Source organism: Panthera pardus, unplaced genomic scaffold (assembly GCF_024362965.1).
Source record: "Panthera pardus isolate Hobbes unplaced genomic scaffold, ASM2436296v1 HiC_scaffold_6, whole genome shotgun sequence".
In the NCBI taxonomy this organism is placed as follows: Eukaryota; Metazoa; Chordata; class Mammalia; order Carnivora; family Felidae; genus Panthera; species Panthera pardus.
Window position 1 is genome coordinate 19,885,760 of NW_026526991.1, and position 27,823 is coordinate 19,913,582.

The 27,823-nt window shown below is 34.4% G+C and overlaps 2 protein-coding genes and 1 long non-coding RNA gene across 7 annotated transcripts in view; 1 reads left to right on the forward strand and 2 right to left on the reverse strand.

Annotated features, from left to right (window-relative positions):
* Nucleotides 1-1,950, reverse strand: part of LOC128775044 (uncharacterized) — a 30,650-nt gene extending 28,700 nt beyond the window's left edge. The window contains exon 1 of the long non-coding RNA XR_008419634.1: nucleotides 1,841-1,950. This is a non-coding gene — a long non-coding RNA (uncharacterized LOC128775044). The remainder of the gene's footprint in view (nucleotides 1-1,840) is intronic.
* On the forward strand, nucleotides 1,881-11,277 carry SYCP3 (synaptonemal complex protein 3). Of its 3 annotated transcripts, none has more exons than XM_019446596.2 (8): nucleotides 1,881-3,059; nucleotides 3,569-3,635; nucleotides 3,781-3,815; nucleotides 4,092-4,209; nucleotides 5,314-5,413; nucleotides 7,858-7,956; nucleotides 10,688-10,792; nucleotides 10,924-11,277. In XM_019446596.2, the coding sequence occupies exons 1-8, from the start codon at nucleotides 2,927-2,929 to the stop codon at nucleotides 10,975-10,977; spliced, it is 711 nt and encodes a 236-aa protein (XP_019302141.1). In that variant the 5' UTR covers nucleotides 1,881-2,926; the 3' UTR covers nucleotides 10,978-11,277. The 3 variants fall into 3 exon arrangements, with proteins under 3 accessions (XP_019302141.1, XP_019302139.1, XP_019302138.1); XM_019446594.2 differs by having other exon boundaries at nucleotides 1,881-2,061; nucleotides 2,910-3,059; nucleotides 10,688-11,277; XM_019446593.2 differs by having other exon boundaries at nucleotides 1,881-2,061; nucleotides 2,914-3,059; nucleotides 10,688-11,277.
* CHPT1 (choline phosphotransferase 1) overlaps nucleotides 10,830-27,823 on the reverse strand; it is a 35,035-nt gene continuing 18,041 nt past the window's right edge. The window contains exons 4-9 of one of the 3 annotated variants that reach the window (XR_002079164.2): nucleotides 22,874-22,958; nucleotides 20,120-20,251; nucleotides 16,777-16,935; nucleotides 16,198-16,323; nucleotides 13,640-13,839; nucleotides 10,830-11,003 (exon numbers count right to left, since the gene is read on the reverse strand). Coding sequence is in view for 2 of the 3 variants with exons in the window: in XM_053895588.1 (XP_053751563.1) it covers nucleotides 12,376-12,465; nucleotides 13,729-13,839; nucleotides 16,198-16,323; nucleotides 16,777-16,935; nucleotides 20,120-20,251; nucleotides 22,874-22,958 (703 nt within the window). In the remaining variant the exon portion in view is untranslated. Of the gene's footprint in view, nucleotides 11,004-11,454; nucleotides 12,466-13,639; nucleotides 13,840-16,197; nucleotides 16,324-16,776; nucleotides 16,936-20,119; nucleotides 20,252-22,873; nucleotides 22,959-27,823 lie in introns of those variants that run through there. The other 2 variants (XM_019446592.2, XM_053895588.1) reach the window with 2 other exon arrangements.

The window sequence follows — 27,823 nt, forward strand, 5'->3', positions numbered from 1 at the left end:
ATATAAGATCATATCAGAAATCAACTGGATTTTTAAGCAACAGCAGTTAGGACAAAGTAACAATAAGGTATAATTTATAAATAAATCTATTTAAAGTGCAAACCCTGCACAGACAAAAAAAGACTTAACTTTATTGAGGGATATTAAAGAAGGTCTAAGTAAATGGAAAATATACTATATTCAAGCACAGAAGACTCCCATTTACTCAAACTGAGCTACAGATTCATTGCAATTCCAATAAAAATCCAACATTCGCCACCGCCCCCCCCACCATGGAACTTGGAAAACAGATTCTAAGGTTTACATGAAAAGCAAAAGTTCAAGAATACACAGAATACTCCTAAAGAGTATTGCCCTATTAGACAACAAAGATTTAATTAGGCTGGAATGATGAAAAACTCTTGTTTTTGGCACAGGTATAGAGGGACTGACCAGTGGACAGGATAAAGAAACAGACCCCAAAACATATAGAAACCTGTCATACAAACATGGCTGTTGCAGGGAAAGCATAAATTGGGTTCCACATAGGGCAAAAAAAAAGCATAAATTGGGTTCCACATAGGGCAAAAAAAAGCATAAATTGGGTTCCACATAGGGCAAAAAAAGTAACTGGATTCTACCTTGACACTAGGCACAAAAATCGATTCTAGATAAACCCTTAAAAAATAAAACGCTAAAACCTTTATATTTTTGTGACTTCAAGATAAAGATGTGTTTCTTTGGAAAGATACAGAAAACAGTCATAAAGATTAATGGCTGGTATATATAAAGACTTATAAATCAATCTAAAAACCCCAAATAAGAGATTTTCATGGAAAAGGAAATGCAAATGGCCAATAAGCATAACAAGAGCTTAATCTTACAAGTAACTACAGAAACATAAAGACCCCAAAGTAATATCATTTTATACTAGAATGGCAAAATTAAGAAATGTGACTATTCTAGGGGTACCTGTGTGGCTCATTTGGCTAAGACAGACTTCCACTCGGGTCATGATCTCATGGTTCCTGAGTTCAAGCCGCAAATCAGGCTTGCTGCTGTCAACCCCAAGTGTGCTTGGGATCCTCAGTCCCCCTATCTCTCTGACCCTCCCCTGCTGGCACTCCCTCTCTCAAACATAAATAAACTTAAAAAGAAAAAAGAAAAAAGAAAAAAAAATCTGACTATTCCAAGGGGTGAGTATATTGAACAATGAGAACTCTGCCGGTGGAATTGGAAACCAGTTCCCCATTACTGAATGTCATCCAGCCTATGACCCAGCAACTTCACATCCAGATTCTCTGCGAAAACTTTAGCATATATGTAGATCAAAATTTCATAGTGACATTGTTTATACAGGCTATATTCTGAAAGCAATCCACATGTCCATGGAATGAACTATGGAGCACTGAGTCACAATAAAATACTATACAGCAGTGAAAATGAAAGAACTATGGCTACACCTAATAATATAGATTCTCTTAGTGACGTAATGTAAAGAGACGCAGAATATTACAAAGAATACGGTACAATTTTTTCTTTTTTTTTGTATGGCCCAAACGCAAACAAAACCAAACAAGTTTAACGGCACATATGTAAGGCAACAAAATAAGAAAACAGGAGGATGAAGATTTACACAAAATTCGGGATAATTAAAAAAAAAAAAATCTCTGAAAGGGGAATGGTGGGGGATGGGATGGTAAGGCAATCCTGAAGAAATTCCAAGGGTTCTGGTAAAATTCTACTTCACAAATGACATGGTGTTTAACCATGTTTCATTACTTACATATTCTTCTGCAATTTTCAAATACTACAAAAATTTGAAACTTAAATTAAAAATCAAAACTAGAAAAGAACATACCTCAACCATAGTAGACGCGCAGGCTACCACCCGCAAGGCACTCTGGGTCAGCAGTCTCGTGGTCAGTTGCCCGTGGGGGCGGAACCTGTGGCCTTCTATAGGCATGCGCGCTACCACCAGCCAATCAGCGACGCCCCCAGACGAGGGTCGCTTGGCTTTTCTCCCGCGGGAATTCTGAGTTGCCTCAGAAGAACGTCGCGACAGCCAAGCGGATACCTCAGGTGAGGTGCTGGGTTGTAGGATGCTGGAGTGGCGGGGACACCCGTAGAAAGACCTATATCTGTGGTCATCGGCCATTGGGGTTTTTTTCAGGGGTGAGGAGGGGAAGATTTTGTCTAGCGCGGGAGAAGGAGCCAGGGGCTACTCTTAATTTGTGAGGCAAATCTTTCCGACTGGCACTTCCTGGGTGGGGCCTCAGACGGGAAAATCAAGTCCGTGAACTTCACCGAGGGCAGGGCCTTGAGCAGGCGAGGGCCAGGTGGAAAGCCGCGGGCTGAGTGGGTTCTGACAGGTCTGGAGACCCTGAGCAAATTTATCTCTGGGGAGGAGGTGGGCCTTCATCTGTGGGCGCATCTCTCCCTCGTCCCCGCCCCAAACCCGTCAGAAACAATTAAAATGAACCGAGGGCGTCTCTTCGTTTGTCCTCGATGTCTATGTTGTGAAAAATCTTAGGTGGAATTGTTCTTTTCCGAGGCACAGATTGCAGAACGTTTTTATTTTATATTTATTTCGCTGTAAACTCATTTTGGGGCATGCTCACGACCGATCCTGTCAACAACTACAATTTCGCTCTGTGACTGAAATGCACAAACTAGATTCGCCCGAATTTAGCCAGAATCCGGCAGAAGCGGGACTAAAATTCAGATCTCAATCCTCAGGTGCAAACTCACCGTCGACGCTGTCTTTATCTTCTTTGTTAACTTTCGGGCCAACAGATTAAGTGAGAAGACTCCCCAAATGTTATTCACCTAAGATGATCTTTATTTGATAGCGCTAATTTTGAAATTTACCGGTTTACTTAAATGGTGTCTTTGGATTCAGAAGGTTTGAGAGACTTATTTTTTAAAAGTCAGAAAACAACTAAATATGGTGCCGTCTGGAAGAAAGCATACAGGGAAATCTGGGAAGACATCAGTGGAGGATCAGGTCGTAAGAGCCTATGACTTTGAGAAAGAAGATAAAAAGGATCTGAGTGGTTCAGAGGAGGATGTCACTGAAGGTACAGTATATCTAATATTGTTGGGCAGTGACCATGTCCTGTACTTCACTTGTTTTGAATGCACTACATTTTAAACGATAATAAAACTTTATTTGTAAAGCATTTTGATGTGCTTCATGTTTCTCATTTGGAGTTAGAAAAGCTTACACAGCATCTCTTGCCTTTACAGTCATTATTCTCCAGATTTCTGATTGATTGGTAAATAAAATATATAACACTTATGGCATAAATACATATAATATGTAAAAATAAATAAGTACAAACCTGGCCTATTATGACATTAAGACGGGAAGACTTGCAAAATTGTTCCTATAAAATGGTCATGGATCCTGATTTAATTGCATCCAAACTGCAGAGAAAGTACTGTGTTTATATGTCTGCTTTAAACAGTAATGTTGGCAAAAAAATCCTAAAAGGCCTCAAAATTAAGATACTACACCATGAAAAATTACCATGAAAAATGGCATACTTAGTTTTGAAAATATTTTTCTTTCTTACTGTCAATGCAGGGAAGACTCCAGTAATTGATAAGCACGGGAAGAAAAGGACTTCTGCAGGAATATTTGAAGATATGGGGTGATGTGCTCAAAATAATTTTTGCCTGTTATATAAAGTACTTTAAGAAAAGTCTACTTTGGTTGTCCCGCAACTATTGTATGTAAAATACTGGGTGTGTGATATTTTGATCCTTAATTAAAAGCTTTTTAATGTAATTTCACAGGGGCGAAGTACAAAATATGCTGGAAAGATTTGGAGGTATGTTTTAGGAGATATCTATTTTTCATGTTTAGCTTTTTTAAATCATCTCTAAATTAAAAAATTTAGTTAGGAAAGTCAGAATCGGGATAGTAATAGCTGAAAGTTTTCTTAGAAAAAAAGCAGTCTTGCTTTTTAATATTATACTTTAAGATTTAATTTTAAATGTCTTTCCAAAACTGTTGAACCAACTGTACCCCTATTTAATTTGAACATGTGGCAACAAAATAATTTTCATCAACATTAAGTTTTAATAAGTATTTATTTTCAATAAAGCTGACATTAACAAGGCTCTCCTTGCCAAGAGGAAAAGACTAGAAATGTATACCAAGGCTTCTCTCAAGACTAGTAACCAGAAAATTGAACATGTTTGGAAAACCCAACAAGAACAAAGGTAAGGTTGTTGGTTTTTCACAGACACAACGTTTGTATCATTTCTTAGTATCCGTTGGTGCAAATTATGAAAAATACTATCATTTTCTATTTATTGGTGTTTCTAGTAAAAAATATATTTGGCTTTACTTTTCTCTAAGTCCTTTCTTTACTCTTATAACCGTACTCCTTCATAGACTTGAGATGATTTCCTAGAAATCAATGATTATCTTTTTCTCCATTTAAATAACCATTGAGTGGGGCGCCTGGGTGGCTCGGTCGGTTAAGCGTCCGACTTCGGCTCGGGTCATGATCTCGCGGTCCTTGGGTTTGAGCCCCGCATCGGGCTCTGTGCTGATAGCTCAGAGCCTGGAGCCTGTTTCGGATTCTGTGTCTCCCTCTCTCTGTGACCCTCCCCTGTTCATGCTCTGTCTCTCTCTGTCTCAAAAATAAATAAACGTTAAAAAAAAAAAAATTAAAATTAAAAAAATAAATAAACGTTAAAAAAATATAAAAATAAAAAATAAATAAATAAATAAATAAATAACCATTGAGGTTTTTTTACTATAAAGGAATAAAAAGTAAATGTCATCTAAATTATGAGTCTTGTGATAGTTACTTATTTAACAATGTAGAAAAAGATCAATCTTATTGTAAATAATCTGTATATTTTAGCTAATGGCTTAATGTTACTGTTTACAAAATCATTGTCATACCAAAATGGGGAAAAATTAAGTGAAATATTTCTATTTGGAAATCTTATAAACATAGTAACTTCATTGAATCTGTTTATCATATCAGAAACTATATTCAATTGGAGAAAATGAGAAATAAACTGCATGGAGATAAAATGAAGTTTTCTGGAAAATTTGTATATATAATAAAACTTCCATAGATCTTAAGAACTAAAGCATACAAGAGGGATTTTCTGTCAGCTGGTTAGGAAAATAAATACTTCTAGAATCAGCATAAATCATTATTTTACTTTTTGTTTTCACATCTGAAAATTTAAGGAGCCATTATTTCCTTCCTTTATTGTAGTATTAATTATGTCAAATCAATTTTGTTTTGAATGTTTTTTCTATTGGTATGAAATATGATAATAGTCATTCTTATGTTTTAACAGGCAGAAGCTTAATCAAGAGTATTCTCAGCAATTTCTGGCTTTGTTTCATCAGTGGGATATAGATGTGCAGAAAGCTGAGGAACAAGAAGAAAAACTAGCTGTTAGTATCACACTTAGTTTTATAATTAATCTATTATAACCAAGTGTCAAGTAGGAATGGAGAGCCTAGCTGTGTAGTAGATCCGTAACACTCAGCTGGGTTTCACTTCCCATGCTGGCTATGTGTTTTGGCCCTGCTGAACGGTAAACCAGAGAATTATGGGTACACACCGTATTTATAAAAGCTGTTGTTCCTGTATTGGTTGTGATTCTTGCAGTTCCAAGTGACAGAAATTGTCAAGGTACAAAAAACACTATTGGTTTATATAAAAGAAGTCCAGGAATAGTTTGGTTTCAGGCATAGCAGGATGGGTATAAGGAAGGATTGTTTACATAGTGTCATTTGGGCTCTGTCTCCAGCTCTTAATAGGCTGTTTCAGTGTGGTAAGCAAGATAGCTTCTTGCATTTGTAAACTTGCTACAAGTTTAGTAACCTCAGTGGATTAAAATAGACTTTCTCAATAACTTGCAGAAAGAAAAGTCCATTGGAGGAATATCATTGATCTAGTTTGGATTATTTGCCCATTCCTGAATGAGTCATTATGGTTAAAACATGGTTTACTTTTAATGACTAGACTGTTGTTACATGCCCATCTTTATAGGAGATGGAAGTGAGCCCCTCCCATATATAACTGTGTTAACTATCCTTGTATTTAATTCTTTCATTTATAAAATTATCACACATTTCTTATTTAAGAGCTAAGGTACTATTCATATTAAATAATCTTAGGGGTTGGTTGATCAGCTCAGTTTTAGAAATGTTAATATGAAACAACCAAGGGGATGTGTTGAGTAGGCCATTGGTATATGAGTCTGGAGTTCTGGAAAGAGACATGAGTTGAACTTACAAAGTTGGGAATTCTCAACATAAATACATCATTTAACCATGAGATTGGATAAAATCACCAAGGGAGCAATTGTAAATGTGAAAGAGAAGTAAGTCTAAGAACTGAGCTCTGGAATAGGTACTTCAGTGTTTAGAGTTCAAGAAGATGAGGGAGAACCAGTAAAGGAGACTGAGAATGAGTGGCCTAATAGGTAGAAAAAAAGACTCCAAGTGAAGTCAAGAAAGCCTTTGAAGAGAGAGGATAAACTTTGTCATATGCTACTTATAGGCCACATAGGGTGGATTTGGCAATGTGGAGGTTGTTGGTGTTCTTTATCAGAATGATTTGGTAGAAAAGAGAGTACAAAGAGTTGACTGGAATGAGAATAAGAGAGAATAGGAAAGATAGAAATGGGGTGGTAGCCTGAGTAGAAAAGGAATAGTGTGTGGTTTTTTGTTTAAGAATAGAGAAAGAGCAACATGTTTGTGTGCTGCTAAGAATAATCTTGAGAAAAAATAAGGAATTGAAAGAGGGGGACAATTGCTAAATTCTTTAGAATGGTTGGGACATGTGAAAAAGTTGGCTGTAGCAGAGAACAAGTATAGTTCATCCTTAAAAATAGGAAATAAGGTAGAGTATGTGAACACAGATAGATGTAGTTGTGTAGGTAGATATGGTGATGGGGACCAAAGTTCTCTTTGGATTACTTCTATTTATTTCGTGAAATAATTAAGGTCATTGGATGGTAGAAAAGAAGTTGCTTTTTGAAGTCAAATGAGACAGTATAAAATACTTTCCTGAAGAGTGGGCCAGTGAATAGACTAGGAAAATGTAATTTCCAAGTAGCGTTAAGGACCAATTTAGGCTAGTGATCACAGTGATCATGATTTAAAGTGAGACCTACCAGCATATAAGTGTGGGGTTTTCTGAAGTCATGACCAGCTACAGACAGAGTAGCTGGAAAGTTGAATTTAAAGAGTTCAGAGTAGTATCTAACACATGGTTACTATGAAGTTTGCTATTGTTAATATTATGTAGAGGTTGCAGATATTGGCAATTACAAAATCTAGGGTATGAGTATGTGCATGAATGGCTAAAGTAGAATGGGAGACACAAAAACCATTGGTGGAAAGTAGGCCAAGAAACTGAAAAATCAAAATTATTGGAAGGATTAGCCAGGGTGATACTGAAAGCACCAAGAATTAAAACATATTTTGTGTATTGTTAAGTGTTCCTACTCAATAGCTGTTAGGTTTATTACATTATTGTTGTATATGGTGGTGAACTTGGTAATAATAGTTAAAACAGTGTTGATTAATTTTTTTAATGTTTATTTTTGAGAGAGGGGCACAGAGAGAAAGGGAGACAGAGAATCCGAGGCAGGTTCCATCCAGGTTCTGAGCTGTCAGCATAAAGTGAGATGCAGGGCTCAAACTCATGGGCCATGAAATCATGACCTGAACCGAAGTCGGATGCTTAACCGACTGAGTCACCCAGGTGCCCCTTAAAACAGTGTTGATTCAAAAACTATACCTTTTAAATTTAATGCAGAATTATTTTTTGTTAAATTTTAAATTTTATCCAAATTGTTAAAATTTTTTTTCTTTTACATTTGTAGAACCTGTTTCGACAGCAACAAAAGGCTTTTCAACAATCTAGAATTGTTCAGAACCAGAGACTGAAAACAATTAGACAGTTATATGAGCAGTTCATAAAGGTCTGTTGTATTTGGTTATGTAATACATTCTTATATAACATTATATTTGGAAATAGAAGATAATTTTTTCCTTCTAAGGGAAAAATTTTGCTTACATATTTTAAATTCTTACTTTCCATTTTGTTACAAGTGTTAAATATATTTTCATTTCAAGACTCTAATGTTATCGTGGGGATTATTAAAAACAGGAAATGGTGAATTGGGAATTTTACCTAAATGTACATATTATGCATAAAATTCATACTTTATTAACTTTAGTAATAGTTCTGTCTTAACTAAAAATAGAATGTCCATTAATTATTTCTAGGTAGTCTTTTACTTGTCTTTGTATCTCTAATATTTGCTAAATAGAAAGTACCCAATTGAAAATGAGGAATATCTTATTTTCTACTGTATTATATATGTGCTTTATGGTATATTTGCTTTTAGGATTATTACAGTGACTAAAAATAGCTTTATATGCCATCTTATAATCATAAGAGATGGCTCAGACATAGAATAGAATGAAAAAGCCAGTTGATTAAAAATTTGTGGATTGAGAATTAGCTGACACATATGCATATTAGCAAATTGTGGTTTGTGGCATTGCCCTCTTATTCATGCAGATACATATTTTTTTAGTATCAGTTCATAGGAGTTCATTGGAATCCTGCACGTACTTTTTTTTTTTTTTGATGTGGGGGATCCTTTTAGATAATCTTGTTCAAATGTTAAAATGTCACCCCTTTTAAAGGAATTGGGATGCTCTGAATAAACTAGTAAAATAGTTTAAAACAATTATTTTTAAAGAAGTTTAATATGTATGTACACCAAAGTTATTTTTAAAAGTGTTTCCAATCAGGCGCACCTTGGTGGCTCGGTTGAGTGTCTGACTTTGGCTTAGGTCATGATCTCATGGTTCAGTTCGTGAGTTCAAGGCCCACATTGGGCTCCCTGCTGTCATCGTGGAGTATGCTTTGAATCCTCTGTCCCCCTCTCTCTGCCCCCCTCCCAATTGCGCTCTCTCAAAAATAAATACACGTTTTTTTAAAAAAAGATCCCAATCAGCTTGCTTTAATGCACTCTAAAAACCATTTGTTAATTGGTGAAGGTAGATGAAGTACTAGATTTTTTAAAAATCTTATCACTAAATGTTACACTTAGATTAGGAATTTTAGTATTATATTTGATTCCTACATCTCCCTTATTCTTCACATCCATTTATTAGTAGGTCCTGTAATTTTTGCTTCTGCAGTGGTTCTTTCTCTCAATTCCCAGTGCTACTATCCTAGTTTACAACCTCATCATTCTTTGCTTTTACTATTAAACCTCAACTGATCTTTCTGTTCTTCAAACTACCCTTCATAGGTCTGTCATACTATCTTCCTAAAACATCTTTTCCCTCCTGAAAGTCAGTAACTTCTCATTTTCAATTCTTAGGTATTCAAGATCTCCCTCCCGCCCCAGCCCATAATGTTATCTTCTTTTTATGCTTCAATTACTACATTTGTCTGGTAATTCCCACTCCTCCAGATAATTGCTTTCTCTGAACTCACTCACTATGTACTTCCATTATGCTTATGCTCTTGCCCTAAAATACTTTTACTTTTTCTCTCTATTGAAATTGTATTCTTTTGACAACTAAATTGGAATTAATCGTATATTTTCTACTACATAGCCATAGCAAGTTGCATTTCCATTCCTGTTACAAAATTTTGCATTGTTTATATGTTTCTTCTTACTGTGATAAAAGCGTGATCATGTATTATTGTTTCTAAATTTTTCCATACACTTAATATAGTACTTTTTAGATAGTAGGAGTTAAGATCACTGTTTGTTAGATGAATAGTAAAGATTTATAACATAATTTGTTTCTCATAAATTGAAAAAAGTATATTATAGATCATTTTATTCCCTCTAATAAATTCACACCCCACTATTAGTCATAATAATATAATAACATAACTACCTGATATTTTGAAAGCTTATTAGAAATTTTAAAAATTATGGTATTTTTTTTGGTTCTATTTTGACCTTAACAGCTCATTAACTTGTTATTTTGAGTAAAATACACTACTGTCGTACCTCCTATAATAACATTTGATCCATGTCTGATGCTTTTTATTCCTTTAGTGCATGTCTTGGTTTCTTCTATTACTTAGAAAATTTTTATTTAGATAAATAATGCACATTATTTAAAGATCCTACCTTTAAAAAAAATTTTTTAAAGTTTATTTATGTTGAGAGAGAGTATGAGCGTGAGCAGAGGAGGGGCAGAGAGAGAGGGAGAGAGAATCTCAAGCAGGCTCTGTGCTGCCAGTGCAAAGCCCAACATGGTACTCAAACTCATGAACTGTGAGATCATGACCTGAGCCGAAATCAAGAGTGGGATGCTTAACCAACTCAGCAACCCAGGCACCACTTTAATTTTTTTTTTAATGTTTATTTTTGAGAGAGAGAGAGAGAGAGAGAGAGAGAGAGAGAGAGAGAGAGAGCGCACGAGTAGGGGAGGGGCAGAGAGTGAGGGAGACATAGAATCTGAAGCAGTCTCCAGGCTCTGAGTTGTCAGCACAAGAGGCCGATGCAGGGCTCAAATCCACTGACTGCAAGATTGTGACCTGAGCCAAGTCGGACACTTAACTGACTGAGCCACCCATGCACCCCTGAAGATCCTACTTTTGAATACTAATTATACAAGTTTAGAATCTGAGATGAAAAGTGGTGGTAACTGAACTAGCCTTTTGCGTTTTAGAGTATGGAGGACTTGGAAAAGAATCATGATAATCTACTTACGGGCGCACAAAATGAACTTAGAAAAGAAATGGCTATGTTGCAAAAAAAAATTATGATGGAAACTGTAAGTCATTATATTTTAAATTGAGAAAAAATAAGGATTAATGCAAGCACTGAAATATTTTATTTGCTGAAATATGTATAACACTTATCTAAAAATTAAACAAATGTTTAATATTTCCTTTCACATAACAGCAGCAGCAAGAGATGGCAAGTGTTCGAAAGTCTCTTCAATCCATGTTATTCTGATGACTCTTTGAAGGAAGAACTTGAACCTAAATGATATGATACAATTATAACATTAGCTAAGAAGAATGTAATTGTTTAGAGTGGTTTAAAAATTCTAGTTTAAAATAATACATCGTGTTAATTTTAGCTTCAGTGCAAGAACCCCTTTCTGTTAACCTTCACATAAAGCTGAACAGTTATGTGAGTAGTAGCAATTCCTAAATTATATATACTAAGCCTTCAGTTCTTTAATAGTAATTGTGAATTTTTCTCTTTAACACTTGTCAATTAATTTTTAGCAATAAAAATGATTTAATTTCAGGTTTTGGCTTCAGTGTATCTGCATTAGTCCCAAAAGGTAGAAAGCACAAGCATAAAAGGTTAAATTGTTCTTTCTTAAGAAAAAATGTACAAAATCTATGTTATATATACATCCTATCATGTATACTCAGTAAGTTGCACAACCAATTCTAATGAAATTAAGATTTCAAAAGAAAATCTATTCTATTGACTTATAAAATTTATTAAAAGAAACCTAAGTTTGTGTTCAGAAATAAACTGCTAAAAACTATTAAGAAAACCAAACAAGATCTATAATCAGTTTTAAGACGTGGATTTGTGAATATGTCATTTCCACAAAAACATCAAAATGCCATTTAATTGGATTTGGTCCACAATTAAATGACACATGCCCTTAGTAACGATTAAACGTATATCTAACATACTTAATTACTTATGGTTTAAATGCTTCACATCTGTCTTTAAGTTACCTAGAAAATATTTTGTTTTTCAGTTTTAATATTCAGTAAATATATAGAAGTTTGATTACATTCATTTCCAAACGAACAGTTGATTTTATACCTTGTCTCTAAAAATACGCATTTTTTTAAACATAGCATAACATATGAAACACTTGATTTAATAAATATTAAATTGTTTCACATTTGTTTGAAATAAGTTAAACTTACTATTTTTTGCTGAAATTGCTTTCATTGAATCAGTCAAAACAAAAATATGCCCTTGGAGGAAAAGGAGTGATTTTCTCCTGTTTTTCCATGTTTTAAATTCTAATTTTTACCCCTATTACCCACTTTTACCTTAGTTAAGATTTTCCAAGCCTAAAAAATAAGCCCATACTGATTCTCTTTTTCTAGCTGTGATAAGTTATACAAGAAAAAATTAATGATTATCTAAGGAGACAGTTCCAATTTTTTTTTTGCATTTTGTAAAGGACTTCCCTTTTAAGCCAAAGTTGGAATGTAAATCTTAAGTACTATTCAAACACTTTAAAAAGTCCTATCCAAACACTTTAAAAAGTTTACCAATAGTTAGAGGCAAAATAAGTACTCCAGAGTGATTTCTATGTACTTAATTTACATATTTTTTCCTTTTAAAGAATAATCCCCTTTCACTATTTTTTCAATATACCTTTTTATTGTCTAAGACACAGTATGTGTTCATTACTCCTTTAATTTTGATTATTTCATCGTATGGCTTAAGGTCTACAGACTGTTGGATAAAATTAATAAGGTAAGATGGGAGTGTGAATCACAACAATCCTTGTAATAGTTCTAATTTTCATAATGAGCAACATAAATGCTTTTAAGTGAGAGTGGAAAGATAATCAGTACATAATGTATTTAGTGATGGGACAACTGATATTTATCATCTCCCTATCATGAGTCCATGTGTATTTGAGGTTAATTTTGCTGAAATTTTAAAGGGAAGATATTGCCATGTTTTCATAAATTACTAATTTTCTTATGTCAACTGTGCTTTAGCTGCTGTTTTATGATTCATAAAAGGGAATGTTTAAAGTCCACTTTTTTGTGAAAATTAATTTTAACTCAGAATATCAAGGAATGTATAAAGATTCATTTGTTTTCTGAACTGGTAAGACAAATTCCTTTTAGTAAATACAAATTATAGAAAATTCCAGTAGCCCATTTAAATTCTAGTTGCAAGCAAGTATTTCTTTTTATACAACAGTAATTAACATACCTCTTTTGAAAAATGGCTAATTAAAAATCATAACATCATTTGACTCAATAATTACAGTATTACAGTCCATGAACTTATATGGTATTATGAACTCATTTGTCAATTTTTAGCAATTAAAGTAAGCATTGCCCTTAATATGGCTAAAATCCTTTAAGTCCTAAATTTTTTTTTTAATTTTTTTTTTTTTAGCGTTTATCCATTATTGAGAGACAGACACAGAGCGTGAGCAGGGAAGGGGTAGAGAGAGGATGAGACACAGAATCCGAAGTAGGCTCCAGGCTCTGAGCTGTCAGCACAGAGCCGGATGCGGGGCTCGAACTCACAAACTGCGAGATCATGACCCGAGCCGAAGTCAGTTGCCTGACCAACTGAACCATCCAGGCGCCCCAAGTCCTAAATTTTTATGTAATCCCTTAGCAATGAAAACCCAAAGTATCTGATAAAGATTTCTGAGATAAAGAGACTCATCTTTAGAACCACAGTGGTTTACTTTCTTATCCTCAGAAAATTGAAATTTCTTTCTTTGGCTTTCTTTTTAACTAATATATTGTAATACTCTGGTAATACCTGTGATCAAAAATGTCGATATACAGTGAGGGCTTTACAACTGAAATAAACATAATGGAATCTACAGGACTTAATGTTTTACATTCAAATATAACCTTATTTATTGTATACTAGCCTCCTGCAAAGGGGAATTTCCTTCACTCATAGGTTCCCCTAACTGCTTCTCCTCTTTTCCTTGGGCTATTAGTCAATATGCTTGTGAACCTGTTCAGGTGCTTCATGACATGAAGTCTTGAAGATATTTAGATGAAGGTGTCTTGAAATTTGCAGGCACAAAGCACTAAAGTACATCATCATATCAAATGAAGAAATGACCTTTGGAAGCAAAAAAAAAAAAAAAAATGGATTAGGGCCTATCTTTTCTGAAGCAGCAGTTATTTTTCTGTCCCCTTCCCTACCCCACCCCCCAGAATCTCAAACCTTAACCTAAATTCTTCAACGAGAATATTACATTTTACAGTACTTTCATATATTTCATATTTGGACCTCACTATAATCCTCTGGAACATGCAGGATATTTCACAGTTATAAAAACTGAGGCTCAGAATGGTAAAAGGCCTAGACAAAAATACAAAAGCTGGAAAGTAACAGAACTTGTCTTTTGACTCCACATTCTTTCAATTTTCTGCTATGCAACAAAGTCATAAATTTTCTATTAGAAGGGACTATTAGTCACTTAATAAAATCATCCCATCATATACATTTCTTTTTCCTTTGAGATGGTTTTAAGAAATAAAGGCCTGGAAAAGACACAATAGTTGAGGAGAGGTATATACAAAATTGTGTTGAATACAAAATTAAGGAGAAAGGCACACTCTAAAAAGTTTATCAGAGACCAGGGGCAAATGCTTCCTTTCAGAGAAAGGAGGCTCACAGCTCTGCCAGTGGAGAGAGAATTCTCACCCATGAGGGGAAAATCTCCCATATCATTTACTTGAAAAGTTCTGTCTGACCGTTTTCTCTCTGAAGCAAGGACCTTATGTTTTTGTTTGGTCCACAACCAAACTATATGTCATCATATAGTGTTTTTGTTGCTTTTTAATTGTGATCGACATAGTGTTTTAGAGAAAAGTTCAATTTGCCTTCATCACCATAATCTCTACCAGTGGCATAAACCAGGCCAACTCATGACAAAATAAGTACCTGAATTTTTTTTTTTTTTTTTTTTTTTTTTAAGTAGGCTCCATGCCCAATGTGGGGCTTGAACTCACAACCCTTAGATCAACAGTTTCATGCTCTACTGACTGCGCCAGCCAGGCACCTGGTTCTTGAATTTTTAACACCTGATGTCTTAATTACATTAACAATTCCATTTGGCAATGTATATTTAACTTTAGTAAAAGAAACCCTACATTGAATTTTTGGATATTTTGAATAATTACCCCCTATTTTTAAAATTTAGATTGTTTTGGAGCCCTAAAAATATGTATAGTGGATAGCAAATTAAAGAAAATTATTCTGATTTTCGAACACTTTTTAGACTATTGCCTGAAAAACTTCCAAGGATTAAGATTTACATCTCCCTACCATTTAAAAAATGAAAGATTTTTGAATGGACCATGAATGGGTATTAAGCTATTTACTCCAGAAAAAAAATAATACTGTAGAACATAGTATAAGGATCATCAGATGTACTATGGTCCATGCACAGAACAGATAATATTTTAATGCTTAAATCTAACAAATACGGTAAATTATTCAAATTACCAAGAGATTCACTGAAGGATTTCCTTTAGCACACTTTAATATGTGTTTATGTATCACTAACAATTAGGTGAAAGTCACTGAGGTCCAGAGGTAGGGGAAAATACAGCAAAGTTGTTCAGAACCACTATTAACTGAAGACCATAAAGACAATATCTCAATAAAATAAAAAATTGAATAATGCTCCCTTTATCCATGTTTGTGATTAAGGTGTTAACAATAGTGATTCTCTTTTCTTCAGATGGCTAGAGCTTCTCTCTTAAGCACCATAATTCTATGTTTTATAATCATTTTGAATAGAAACTAATATATGTATGACATATATACCACTTTCTTAAGTAGAATGTAGACAATGAGAATTTAACCTTTGCTTGATGAATCATTATTATTGATATAAATTATGCACTGTCCTCATGAGGCATACAGGTACATCAGGTTGCTTAATTCTAGCACAAAATGGTCCCAGAATCCCATACTTGGTAATACTGTCTTTTCTATTTTGTTTCTTCACTATTAGCTGACAGTTCTTGATGCAATAAGTGCCCACATTTGCTAACACTAACTCCATCTAATTTACCAGTTACCTGCTATAAGCTCGGTATAATTCTAACAAGCTTGATTAAGTAAAAGTCAGACACTTAATAAGTATTTGCAGTTCTCTGGGCAGAGTGAAATCATTTTTGACATCTTTGTATTGTTTTTGGTAGGGGAGAAAAATATATTTTTAAGGTACACAGTTGTGTTTTTAAAGATTTAAGTTGTTGGAAGCCTGATCTCCAGATAATGTGGGCCATTTCTATACACACACAAAAATGATTCACGGCTTAAAAGGAGTATATTTTTAATATTCAGAAACATTTACAGTATACATAGTGAGGCTATCTGCTATCTCACTGAAATGACTCTTAAGCATAGGGTTATCTGACATATATTAAGAATAAATAAAAATCTTAGCAGAAAAGAACTTACCATTGCTATCCAAAGAACAACATATTCGTCTATAAAATTATTAAAGTATTGGTCTAAAAATAAAAGACCTGGGCCAAAAAAGACAGTGTCTTGAAGATACAGTTCACTTTTGGTCATGTGAGCTATCTATAAAAAAGTAAACAAAATAATTTCACTATTAAGTTTTAAATATTTTAGCTTTTACTTTTCAGGACAGAATCGTAACTTTAATTCACTATTAAGACAAAGATAAAGAGACCATTTAATCTCACATTTGATCCGGAAATACTGATTCTAAAACTTCTCAAATTCATGACTAGGTAGCTCGTTAAAGTTCCCAATATTTAAATTCCTTGATATCAAAAACTTATAGTTGATAATTACAGCTAAACAGATAATTAAAAGACTTACCATACAGAAAGGAAATTATCTCCCTGAATATAACATTAACTCATTCACAGTTTTACTTAGAACATGAATAGCTATTTATTGTAATGATAACATCATTAAAAACCTAACCATTGTATGGAATACTTTCCAGCTTTGTATTTGAGGACCAAGTACATTATTTATACCATGAAATATAAATTAATTTCTTACCACCAATTTTTGTGAGACTTTAGCAAAGACACATCCAAACATCAGGGTATAAAGACAAGGATGCTTTTCAAACACATTAGTTGCTGACTTTTTATAGATCATTATTGCCAATATAATAATTATTCCTATGTGGAGTCCAGGTGACAAAACACTAGTGCCCTAAGGGATAAATCAGAAAATCAGCATTATATTTTAGCACTACATTTATCACAGTGCAAACATTTTCTGAATATCTATTTTGTGTTAAGAATTAGAGACCTAAAGAAGGGAGAATGGGATGTCCATGGCCTAAAGGACTATGTAGATCTTAACTGTGCCTTCAAACTTCCACAAAACTATAGGGTTACAAAGAGGTAATACAGTGCCACAGATGTTTGATTTCAGTTTTATATACACCACGCATTTTAAACTAACAACCACTAAAAAGTAACAATATGATATATTCTATACAAAATTTTACTATGCTGAAGGCATAGTAAAAATCCAACATTTGGATTGCTAAATTAACATATTTTTGTCCAGATACTGGAATAAAGCTTAGCCTGCCAATTTTATTTTTTATTTATTTTTTTAACATTTTGTTTTTTAAATTTTTTTATTTATTTTTGAGAGAGAGACAGAGCATGAGTGGGGGAGGGGCAAAGAGAGAGGGAGACACAAAATCTGAAGCAGACTCCAGGTTCTGATGTTAGCACAGAGCCTGACACAGGGCTCGAACCCACGAACCATGAGATCATGACCTTAGCCGAAGGCAGACCCTTAACTGACTGAGTCACCCAGGCGCCCCAAGATTTTATTTTTAAATAATCTCTACATCTAACATGGATCTCAAATTTATAACCCTGAGATCAAGAGTCACATGCTTGATTGACTGAGATAGCCAGGCATCCCAACCTACCAATTTTAAAAAATATTTTAACCACTGATTAGGAAGAGTTTAATTCTGCCCTGGTCTCTCTATATACCAACACCTCCCACCCTCACCTTTTTTTGCATTTAGACTGCAAATGCCTTCTTGTGTAACACTGTAAATCCAGCCCATTACATTTTTACCTATGTGAATCAGGATTCTCTCAGTACTGCTTATCCTAAACAAAATTTAGACTAAAAAAAATAGTGCATTTATCTGTATTATGGTTCTGTAGATTTTATTCAAGAAAATCTGCTGCTAAAACCATCGGAAAAGCACCAGTTTAAGAGTTAGAAATCAACCACTTCTTAGCCATAGTGTTTGATTTTTTATCTTCCTTCAAAATATAATCAATTATTTCTTAATAAAATATTCTCTAAAGTAGACATTGATCCTGACTAAATCTTATTTTCTTTAGTGGAATTCATGTTCCAGGTAGTACTCTATCATCCATGGTCAAGCAACAAGTATTCGTAAGTACCTCATGCACAGTGCTGTCCTGAAATCAACTGAAGAAAACACTTCATAAAACGACAAATTAATTTTTCCAAACATATCAGGACTTATGTATCTATATGATTTATATTTTGGTTTTGGATTATGTACATAATATGTATTCATAAATATTGATAATTTATGAATTATGTGGATTCCTTTGAAATTGTCTTGAGAGCTAGTTTATAAGTCATTTAAGAGAATGAGACTTTTTTTTACTAAAAATGTCATATTTCACGTTTACTATTCTTATTTATTAAATCTGGCTCCATATCACTTTCTTTTTCTCAAAATCAAATCTATCCTGAAAGGACAGAAATTTTGAACTACAATACCAAGGAAATCAAGGAGAGTAAGTTACAGCTCAAATGATTCTAAAAAGGCATTCCAACAATGTTTTGACAGAAGATGACGTCACTGGACTAAGTACTTATCTTCTTAGGTTGTTTGTTTTTTTAATGTTTATTAATTTCTTTTGAGAGATAGAAAGAGAGAGATAGGGAGAATCTCAAGAAGGCTCTGCACTGCCAGTGCAGACTTGGCCTTGATTCCATGAACCACTGTGAGATCATGACCTGAGCGGAAATCAAGAGCCAAAGGCTTAACCAACTGAGTCACCCAGGTGCCCCTTTATCGTCTTATGTTTATCTTAAAGATGACAATATGGCTTTTTAAAAACATAAATATTGTATTTGCTTAAAAAGCTGGCAGGAATTCTGACCCTTTCCCACATAAAAGCACTGAAGTTTAAAATATATATATATAAATAAATACATGGGGCGCCTAGGTGGCTCAGTTGGTTAAGCGTCCAACTTCGGCTCAGGTCACGATCTCATGGTTTGTGAGTTCAAGCCCCATGTCAGGCTCTGCACTGACAGCTCAGAGCCTGGAACCTGCTTCAGATTCTGTGTCTCCCTCTCTCTCTGCCCCTCCCTGCTCACGTTGTCTCTCTCTCTCAAAAAATGAATAAACATTAAAAAAAATTAAAAAAATAAATAAATACAAAAGTATTATAGTATGAGCAAAGGGGATGGGGAAAAATAGAGGGAGGGAGGGAGGCAAACCACAAGAGACTCTTAAATACAGAGAACAAACTGAGGGTGGACAGAGGAGTGGGGGAGAGGGAAAATGGGTGATGGGCATTGAGGAGGGCACTTGTTGGGATGAGCACTAGGTGTTATACATAAGCCAATATGATAATAAATTATATTTTAAAAAATGTAAAAAAACAGAAACACACGGTGTACCTATTCAACTTAAGAATTAAGGTTTAAAATTTTACCTTTTAAAATATTAGAATTTTAAAAAATTTTTAATGTTTATTTTTGAGAGAGAGAGAGAGAGAGAGAGAGAGAGCGCACACAAGTGGGGGAGGGGCAGAGAGAGAGAGAGAAAGACACAGAATCTGAAGCAGGCTCCAGGCTCTGAGCTGTCAGCACAGAGCCTGATGAGGGGCTCAAACCAACAAACCATGAGATCGTGACCTGAGCCGAAGTCAGACGTTCAACTGACTGAGCCACCCACGTGCTCCAATAGTAGAATAATTTTTAAAAATATATTTTAGTGAAATTTCACTAAAATTTACTTGATGAGTAATAAATTGCCCTGTATGTGAAGCCATGACCTTTGGCAACTTTCCCGCTATTAAATCAGGAACTCATTCCCTGAGAATGGAAATTCTTAATTATGTACACTAATGAGACAGTAGATGATTAAATAGAATGTCAGAAAAGTCTACAAGAAAAAGGCTTCAGAAAAGAGGAAAAATGCTTTATTGGTTAATATGTTTTAAAGTGCTTTTGTATTACATGCTTAAAAAGAAAGATAGTTCCCTTCCCTGTTCTTGGAACACCAGCATATTTTTAGTATTTCTGTATCTGGTAATAATAAAATTTAGAATAAAATTAGTAATAAATGATGATGAAATTAGTATCTTACTGCTATAGTGGATCCATTCTTGCCAACACCACCATGGAGGATAACATTGAAATAATTTGAACAGGAAAATATTGCTCCACCTACTACTCCAAGAACTGGAAAGATCTTCAATTTTATTTCTAGAATGGGTATCTTTAGGGGTAGAGGAAAGAAACAAATCATTAAGAAAATAGAATTTATTTTCCTGTTAAATAGTAAAGAAACATTATCATATGGCCCTGTATAATAGGCTATCCTTTTTCTTGTATAAGCAAGCCTTAACTCCTAGATGTAGCCTGAAGTGGTCACTTTTCTTTTAGTGGTTTTATTCATTAAGTGAAAAATGAATCCACCAAATTCAGGGAAGTCTACTTACATAACTGTGATGAAATATTTAATCTCATAAGCCTTCATCTGATTTAAACATGAAAAATGAGAGTTCACTTGAATTTAGTACCTCTAAAAGGTAGCATCACAGGAAAAGTCAGACACCATGATCTGCATCATGAATGTGACAAATATCACAGTGTGTGTGCATGCAAGAATTTTGTGTAGTTAATATCCAGGATTAAATCTCTAACAGTATATTTACCTGTTGGTCAATTTGCTGTTCAAGAAAACTTCCAAAGGCAGCAAAGGATTTAAAAAACAGTAACAATAAATTGCCAAAAGCTATAGGCTAATGTGTTTTGAAAATAGACTGAAATTTATACTAACATTTGTGGAAACTACAGATGAACAAATTTAGAAAATCTACATCTAAAATAAGTATTCTTGTTGGTAAGAATAAGCAGGTGTGCTTTCTTCCTATGGTATTGCCAAAACGTTGAATGAAATGATTTTAAGATTAAATTAAATTCTTCCCCATTGTAACTAAATCAGAATTAAATTTAAGGCAACCACATCTGACTTAATAAATAACCCAACTGCCTCTAGGTCAACATTCACCTTTTTACGGGAACCAGCTGGGCAGCTAACATAAAAGACACATCGCATCCCTCTAGTATATTTGAGAGGCCTATAGTGGCATATCCTTGATTCTATCATTCTTACAGGATGAGAAGGAATATGAATGTCTCAGGAAATGTACCACTACTTAAAAATATGCTCCAAGTCTGAGCCCAGTGTTATGATCTGTAGCTGGCAATTCTGAAATTAACTGCCTTAGAGAAATCTTACTGTTTTTTTTAATAGACTTGATTTTTAGAGCAACTTTAGATTCATGAACAAAATTGTATGAAAAATACATAAAGTCCCCATATACTCTCTACCCTCAACCCCCAGGGTATCCCCTACTATCAACATTCCCTACCAGAGTGTTAACATTTGTTATAATACACGAACCTATCCTGACACATTATTACCCAAAGTCTGTAGCTTCCATTACAGTTTACTCTTGATGGTATATAATTCCGTGAGTTTGGACAAATGCATGACAGATATCCACCATTATAGTATCATGCCAGAATAGTTTCACTGCCCTAAAAATCCCCTGTGCTTTTTCTATTAACCCTCCTTCCCCAGTAACCTCTGGCAACTGCTACTTTTCACTGTCTCCATCATTTTGCCTTTTCCAGAATGTCATATCGTTAGAATCATACAATATGCAGCCACCTTTGCAGATGGTTTCTTTTGCTAAGTAATATGCACTTGAGGTCCCTCCATGTCTTTTCATGTCTTGATAGTGCTTTCTTTTTAACACTGAATAATATTCCATTGCCTGCATGTACCATAATTTATCCATTCACCTACTGAAGGACATCTTGATTGCTTCCAAGTTTTGGCAATTATGAATAAGGCCGCTGTAAACATCCATGTTCAGGTTTTTGTGTGGACATAAGTTTTCCGCTTATTTGGGTAAATATCAAGGAGCACAGTCGCTGGATCCTATGGTAAGAGTATGTTTAGTTTTGTATCTCTTACTATTTTTACCGGAGGTATATATATATATATGAGTGACTAAAAACCTAGAGTCTGGAATTAGACTTCTTAATTCCAGTACTTACTAGCTATGTGTCCTTGGAGTAATTACTTAATCATTCTAAGACTTATTTATACAACAAAATAATGATAGTATCTATTTCATGTATTGTACCGAGGGTCACAGTGATGGTAAACTGTGGGAACATAAGGTGTTCAGTAAATGTTATTTGTTAGCTATTGATATTATCCTTCTTATTCTTAACTCTATGGGCATGAGGTTGTGAGTCAGCCATTGTTATGGACTTAGGTTGTAAAGATAGAATCATTTATTTCTTCATAAATTCTCTTTCTATGCAAAGCATGAATTTATCCCAGTGGCCTCCTGAGAGTCAACTTTTACCAAAACACTGAGGCCAACCAAGCAGAAAATAAAAACACTCCTAATATGGGAAACTTTACCTCATAATAGATTATAAAAAATGCAAATTATTAACTTTTATTTCCTGATATTGAGGGACAAGTTTCAAACATGAAATATTTTACTGAATTTACTCTTTCATATATCTGTTTTATGAGATAAATATTAGTCTGGAAAAGGTAGTTCAACTAGCGTGTTAAATTTTGTATTAGGGCAATGGGGTCATTTTCTTCTATGTGATAATATATTCGTGCATAGGGAAAAATGCCATAATAAGGTATATAGGAATAGTAAAATTACAAAATGAAGGAAAAAAGGTTAAGAAGTGGTATGACTAGTAACTACAATGTGAAGAATTTCTAAAGAAAATTAACAATGCATTTTCCTAAATATTTGTAAAGTACTTAAATATAAATTTAAATATTCAGATTTACCGTATAGTCCCACATTGTTGCTCCTCCAAGTGTAGATAATATAAAGACGATCACTAAAGCTACCTGAATTTCAGTTACATCCACTCTAAAAAGGAAGCACAAAGAATAGAAAAGATGTTTGTAAATAAAATTCCTGAATATGAACATCAGTTAACCATATGTTAAATATCAAATATGTAAGAATCTTTATAAGTTTAGCTTATTTGTACCTTTAGGTCTATCACTGAATTATCAATTCACACTGTTGAACTGAGCACACTGAATAGTATGTGCTCATATACAGGTAAACATTAGGATATGCATGGGGGAGGGAAAGCTTGTATATCATGTATAAAATTGCTGAGAGCAGTTATCATTGAAATTACAGAAGGATTTTACTTTCTACTTCATGTACTTCTGTAACATTTGAAGTTTTAAATAACAATCATGTATTAGTCTTGTAATGAGGAAAAATTAGAATAATATGAAAACAACCAGGTAACTTAGGACAAATTCTTAAACACCCAAGTGAATTTCACTTAAAAAGTAGGGAAAATTCAAACAGCTTTCCTAATATTAGGTTACTAATAGTCATTATAGTTTTTTCGTTTCCACAGACATTTTCCCCTACATGAACATGTTAAGTTTAAAAAAAAAACAACAAAAAACAAAAAAAAAAACCTCCACTAAACCAACCAACATCAGTCTCTAGTCTGCATTCTCTGAAGCTACTGACCCCTCTTCTCCTTTGCTCCATAAACAGGATAACTGAAAAGTGGTCTACATTTGTAGTTTCCTCCTCTTCATATTTGCTGCTTTTTTACTGTCGTCTGGTTTTTGGCCCCATTCTACTAAAATTGTTTAAGGTAAACAATGACTTTCAATTGATCGAATCTAAGGGATACATTTCAGTTAATATCTTGGGTAACTTCTCTTCAGTCTTTAAAATGCTGATCATTCCCTTTCTCAATGTTTTGCTATGTTCTTATTTATTCCATGCTCTCTCTTGATTCTCTTGCCTTGCTAGAAACTCTTCTCATGCTCTTTCCTAGACTGCTGCTTCTTCCACATCTGAAATGCTACCATTTCCATAATTACATCTTTTCTCCTTTTAGATTTTCTGAACGATTTTATCTATACTTAGATTACCATCTATAGGCTAAGGACCTCAAAATTCCTATCTCCAAATTCACATCGTTTTTTCTAAGCTCCAGGTTTCTATATCTGTCTACCTACCTGACATCTCTGCTTGGATGCCCTGCAGTCTTCAGATGCTACAGGAATACTTACTGCTCAGCAAATATAAGACATGTAGCGTAATCATTAGATGATAAATTAAAACCAGGCAGGGAAGAAAAGACTTCCAGACTAAGTTACTTGGGGGCAGTTAAGAGGAGAAGGTGAACTGAACATCAACCCACAAAGAAAAGGAAAATATAAAAATGGTAGCCAGTTTTTTTGTTTTTTTGGTAAGATCAGTGGCAGGCAAACCAAGGCCTCCAGGCTGCGTAGAGAAATAGTCAAGTTGGCTCAAAAATGTAAACATAATAGTATAACATGTAGTATTTTGTAGAGTAAAAAGAAGAAAAGTACTAACACTGAGCATCTATTGTGAGTCTTATGAGCTATAAATTATTCCAATAAATTATTTTTTGGAAAGGGAAACAAATGATTTTTCCATGCCTGTACTGGAACAGCTGAAAATTGCCATAGGAAAATGAGTTCATAGCCAAGCTCTCTTCCCACTATACTTACGACTCATACCAGAGTTCTGTGCTCTTTTCCAGTAACAGGGGTAGAATTACACTAAATTATCCATAATTTCCCCAGGGTATGACTAGTGACCAGAAGCAACTAGGAAAGATGGCAGGGATTATAGAATAAATTTTCTCTCAATGAACTAAATGATGCATACGAGGATTGAGCTAGGAACCTGGGTTTCACATATGCATCATCATATCACAGATTTTATATTAAACTCAAAGTTTCATTCTCCCTTAATGACAGTTCTTGAGTCTGGAAACAAGAAAGCTGAAAGAATATGATAAAAAGAGAGAATCACTCACCAAATACTCAAATATTTGAACTATGAAGAAAGAGTTGAAGCTTGAGAAATATATTATGCCTAATATATTTAAATAAAAGAATATTCTGTATAACAGTTTACAATGAGAACTCATTAATGGGTCCAAGTTTTTAAAATTTGGATCCAAAAAAAATACTAAAAATCCAAGAAAGATGGACCCTGGGGATATTGTGTAAGAATATCCTTAATCCCCAAACTGTTATCATGAAGGACAGTCTACAACAGTGCTATTGAAAGTGTGGTCTAGGGTTAGTTACCAGTCTGCAAGGAGTGAAGGGGAGAAATTGAGACTAAGCATTTAAAAACTTCCATGGTAATTTGACAGAGTAATTTTGCATTTGTTGAGTTAAATGAAATATTGAGGATGGTATTTTGTAAGCCTGTTTTTGTTTTTTAGTTTTTAATTGCATGTTATTAGTCCACCATGGGTGGAGGGTAGGGGTAGAAACTAGTCCTTTACCGTAATTTTTTTGACAAATGAACCTAAAACCATATAGAAATCCTCATGCTTTTGAAATAAAAAAAATTAACACCAAGTCTAAATGTTCACATGTAAATAACAAAATAGGACACAATACAACTGAACATTGGACATGGTTTAGGATTTAAGATTAAGCTTTAAGCATTGCTCTATTGAATTACACAAGATATTTGCTACAGGAGAGCAAATGTGCTATAAATAAGATATGCCTTATCCCACAAGACAAGCATTAGTACAGAGACAGATTTTAACTGTAAGTCTATATTGTGCTAAGGAAAACACTAACTAATGTGCCACTGACTAACTAAAAAAATCTTTAAGAGTTAAAAATTATAGTTAAAAATACTTATTAACATTTTATAGTTTAAATGATCTAATTCAAGGTAACAAATTCATATTTGCACTGAAACCCACATATTTTTAAATAACAATGAAAACAGCCACAAGTAGAATAGCATTTACATTTCTCTTCCATATTCCAATAATATAAATACTATAAAAATTAAGTCTCTGAATAGATGAATGGATAAAGAAGATATGAGATAAACACACACACAAGAATATTATTCAGCCATAAAAAAGAAGGAAATCTTTGGACTTCAAGCTGTATTACAAAGCTGTAATCATCAAGACAGTATGTACTGGCACAAAAACAGATACTCAGATCAATGGAACAGAATAGAAAACCCAGAAATGGACCCACAAACATACGGCCAATTAATCTTTGACAAAGCAGGAAAGAATATCCAATGGAATAAAGACAGTCTCTTCAGCAAGTGGTGCTGGGAAAACTGGACAGCAACATGCAGAACAATGAACCTGGACCACTTTCTTACACCAGACAAAAAAATAAACTCAAAATGGATGAAAGACCTCAATGTAAGACAGGAAGCCATCAAAATACTTGAGGAGAAAGCAGGCAAAAACCTCTTTGACCTTGGCTGCAGCAACTTCTTACACAAAAAGAAGGAAATCTTGCCATCTGCCATAACATAAATGGAGCTAGAGGGTAAAATGCTAAGTGAAAGAAGTCAGCCAGAGAAAGAGAGATACCATATGATTCCGCTCATATGTAGAATTTAAGAAATAAAACAAATGAGCAAACTAAAAAAGAGACAAACCAAAAAAGGACTCAATTAAAGAGAACAAACTGATGGTTACCAGAGGGAAGGACGGTGGGGGGATGGGTGATATAGGTGATGGGGATTAAAAAGTACATCATGATTTGTTTATTTCAGAAGACCATGGGGGAGGGGAAGGGGGAAAAAAACCTACAGAGAGGGAGGGAGACAAACCATAAGAGACTCTTAAATACTGAGAACAAACTGAGGGTTGATGGGGGTGGGGGAGAGGGGAAAGTAAGTGATGGGCATTGAGGAAGGCACCTGTTGGGATGAACACTGGGTGTTGTATGGAAACCAATTTGACAATAAATTATATTTTTTTAAAAAAGTACATGATGGGCACTAATGTACAGAATTGCTGGATCACTATACATCATGTGCCTTAACTAACATAACACTATATGTTAACTATGTTGAAATTAAAATTAAAAAAAAAATTAAGTCTCTCAGTGACAAATTTTCAGGAAATCCATCCTAGCCAACAGACCATTGATACTGGCACAGTTTGTAAACATTTCTAAAGGCATGATGTGCTACATATAGACCCTTCTTGTAATGTTAAGCTGAACCATCATCCTACTCAATGCTCCATGATATTTTTACTTTGACCAAATGATAAACTATAGTGCCTAGGATCTCTGCAATCCAGTGTTAGTATTTTATTTATTTTCTTTTAGTATACACACACACACACACACACACACACACACACACATATATATATATATATTTAGTGTATATATATATATGTATATATATATATATTTTTTTTACATTTATTTTTGAAAGAGAGAGACACACAGAGTAAGCAGGGGAGGAGAAGGGAGAGAGGGAGACACAGAATCAGAAGCAGGCTCCAGGCTCTGAGCTGTCAGCACAGAGCCTAACACGGGGCTTGAACTCACAGACTGCAAGATCATGACCTGAGCTGAAGTCCAGACACTTAACTGACTGAGCCACCCAGTCACCACTGTTTATTTTGAGAGAGACAGCGACAGCATGAACGGGGAAAGGGAAGAAAGAGGGAGAGAGAATCCTAAGCAGGCTTTATACTGTTAGCTGTTAGAGATGCAGGGCTTGTGACCTAAGCCAAAACCAAGAGATCGTGACCTAAGCCAAAACCAAGAATTGGATGGTTAACCTACTGAGGCATCTCTCCAGTGTTAGTATTTTAAATGGCTATCCCCACCCCTCCACCCTTGCCCCAGCATTGCAGGATTTCCTTTCCTCTATGTGGTGGAGGAAACAGCCATTTCCCTAATGTTCTGAGTACTTTCTTT